The following is a 2,500-nucleotide window of genomic DNA, read 5'->3' as shown; positions in this document are numbered from 1 at the left end:
GTCGAGAGAAAGATGATAAGGAGTATTTATTAAAACGCAGTAGCTGTTAGGTGTTATTTGTTGTTTGAGTGGAGTGCAGTGTTTTATACAAAAAGACAGATCAATACACACACAAACAAATACTCAGAGCCACACAGCCACATCAGCATACATATGCATAAATATTTCTGCATGTATACAGTATCCCCAGACACACAAAAGAAAAAAAGAAATGCTAATTAAAAAACAGAAAAATACACTGGAATCCCCTTTTTGTTTAATGATTAAAGGACCCTAAGAGGACCACCCCTCCAGAGGATTGGTGTCAATATGATTGTCATTGCCTCACGCACACACACACACACACACACACACACACACACACAGGATTGTGTAACAGTGTTTAGGACAGTTGGGACCCTATAGGCCGTGGGAAACAGGATCCCCTCTGCCTTTCACCTTGATCCTTCACTGTCTTTTGAGTATCTCTCTCTGTCGCTCTCTCACTCTCTTTCTCTCTCTCTCTCTCTCTGTCTCTCGGTCTCTCTCTCTCGTCTCCTTGACATCTAGTTGTGTGTGAATGGGAAACGATGGCGTTACTCACTACAGAGCCCCACTCACTCCTATCGTCAACCGGCTTTGCAGGCTGGAACGGGAGGGGGAGTGGAGGGGAAGGATAGAAAAACACAAGGATGGATGTGGTTGTAGAGGTGTGAAGAGAAAGATTTAAGACAAGAGTGGGAGCTTTGCTGGCTCGACAGAATGCACACATAGCTTCCTCAGACCCTCTCCCTCCCTCTCTCTCTCTTCATTCATCCATCCATACTTTTTTATCCATCTTGTTTCCTGTAAATGCCAGGAAATCGTTTCTTACTCCCCAACTCAGAGAGAGAGAGAGAGAAAAAGAGAGAGAGGGGAGGAAGAGAGAAGAAGGGGTGACTGCTGAATCATCTGCGATCCTCACATCATCTCATTTTACTTGTTTTTTCTTGTCTCCTTCCTTCCTTCCTTCCTTCCTTCCTCCTTCCCTTCCTTTCTTTTCTACAGTCTTTACCCCATCACACCCCCTGCAGCCGTGAAACTTTTTCCCTCTCCTCTTTTTTTCCCCACCTCTCCGCTCCGTCCCTTTCCCCCCACCGTGGCTGCTGTCAGTGTTTCCAGCTAGCCAACTGAACCACTAAAAGCCGTTTTGGACCAGTTCTCTTTCTGCCTGCCAACAGTGGATCAAACGAAGTCAGATAACAGGAGGCAGGTCCAAGGGGAGGGAGCTTTCTCTGAGGCTGCCCATCACAGTCTTCTAACTACATATAGCTTCTCAAAATAGTGTTCATCATCCTGAACTTTTACATGTTTTTCTGTGACAATGCATATTTCAAGATGCATTGATTTTGGGGAGATATAGGCAAACTCCATCTAACTGTAATGCATTAGGCGTTTACGTAAAAGTTGTAGTAACACTAAAGAACAGTAAACGCATGTACATTTTTTTTCATACATCTTTAGGTTCATAGTCTTCTGTATATCGAAGGCTTCTGTATATCTCAATTATGTACCTCCCTCTGTCTATTCATCTATTACTTTATTTCTCCATCCATCACCCATCCATCTTTCCCTTTTCCTCTCTTTTCTCTAACAGTATAGTGAATTTTAAAAGCTTAAAGGATTGTTTGTTTCCTCTCTGGTTTAGGAACATGGGGTGTCACCCAATCGCTCGTTTGACAGCTCCTCTGGCCTGCCTGGATTGGTCAGCCCAGCAAATGGTCAGACAGGATTGGTCAGTCAGGCCAACGGCCCCAACTACCTTCCCATGGTGGCCAATAGCATCTATGCATCCAATGGTGAGTGGATAAGAGACAAGCAGGGCCAGCAAATATGATTTCTATATTTTTCATATAAGTGGCAGGTCATATACTCACAGCAGTATGGTTTTGAATCCGGCTCAGCACTCTTTGCATGCCTTTTCCTCTCTCTTTATCTTTTATGTCTGGCCCTGCTGTATGATTGTTGTCTCATGTGGCTGGACCACAACATAATCTTTCGGATTTTTAAAATGCTTAAAAGGGGAAACCACTGAATTTCAGTATTCAAATATAGCATTCCTTTGCCCTGTGAAAGTTTGGTTTGTATTACTAAATATATTAAGATGAAGATGGAAAAAGACAGTATGCATGATCGAATCCGAGGGAAACACACATGCATTTTCAAACATTTATTTTTGCACTGGGTTCTGGACAAATGATGCCATGTTCATAAGTACTGATATGGCTGTTGTTGCGCTTAATAAAAATGTACTCTCAAATGCTTCTTCCTCTATATTCAGCGATGTTTCCCTTTAAGGTGTACTTGATCTACTTTTCCATTCTAATTGTGTTCTCCTCTTTTATTTTTTTACCATTTGAACAGCATCAAAGGTGGGCAGATCATTTGCAATAAGTTAAATAAAGCACCGAATGAGTTTAATAATCATGAAAAATAAACAATGACTCCGAGATGAAACAAGCTAAAAACAAACATAAACAAA

At 42.0% G+C, this 2,500-nt stretch overlaps 1 protein-coding gene across 1 annotated transcript in view; it reads left to right on the top strand.

Moving 5' to 3' along the window:
- The window catches only part of LOC139649449 (partitioning defective 3 homolog B-like), a gene marked incomplete at its 5' end in the record, with an annotated part of 162,052 nt that overhangs the window by 38,170 nt on the left and 121,382 nt on the right, over window positions 1-2,500 (top strand). The window contains 1 exon segment of the mRNA XM_071525860.1: window positions 1,667-1,817. Within this exon segment, the coding sequence (XP_071381961.1) occupies window positions 1,667-1,817 (151 nt within the window).

The sequence above is a fragment of the Centroberyx affinis genome, unplaced genomic scaffold (assembly GCF_046629955.1).
Source record: "Centroberyx affinis isolate AG114_WGS23_722 - 3 ecotype Tasmania unplaced genomic scaffold, CSIRO-AGI_Caff_v1 ptg001345l_1, whole genome shotgun sequence".
NCBI classification, from domain to species: domain Eukaryota; kingdom Metazoa; phylum Chordata; class Actinopteri; order Beryciformes; family Berycidae; genus Centroberyx; species Centroberyx affinis.
Note: the sequence above shows the minus strand (reverse complement) of the source record. Positions and strands in the feature narration are given on the sequence as shown.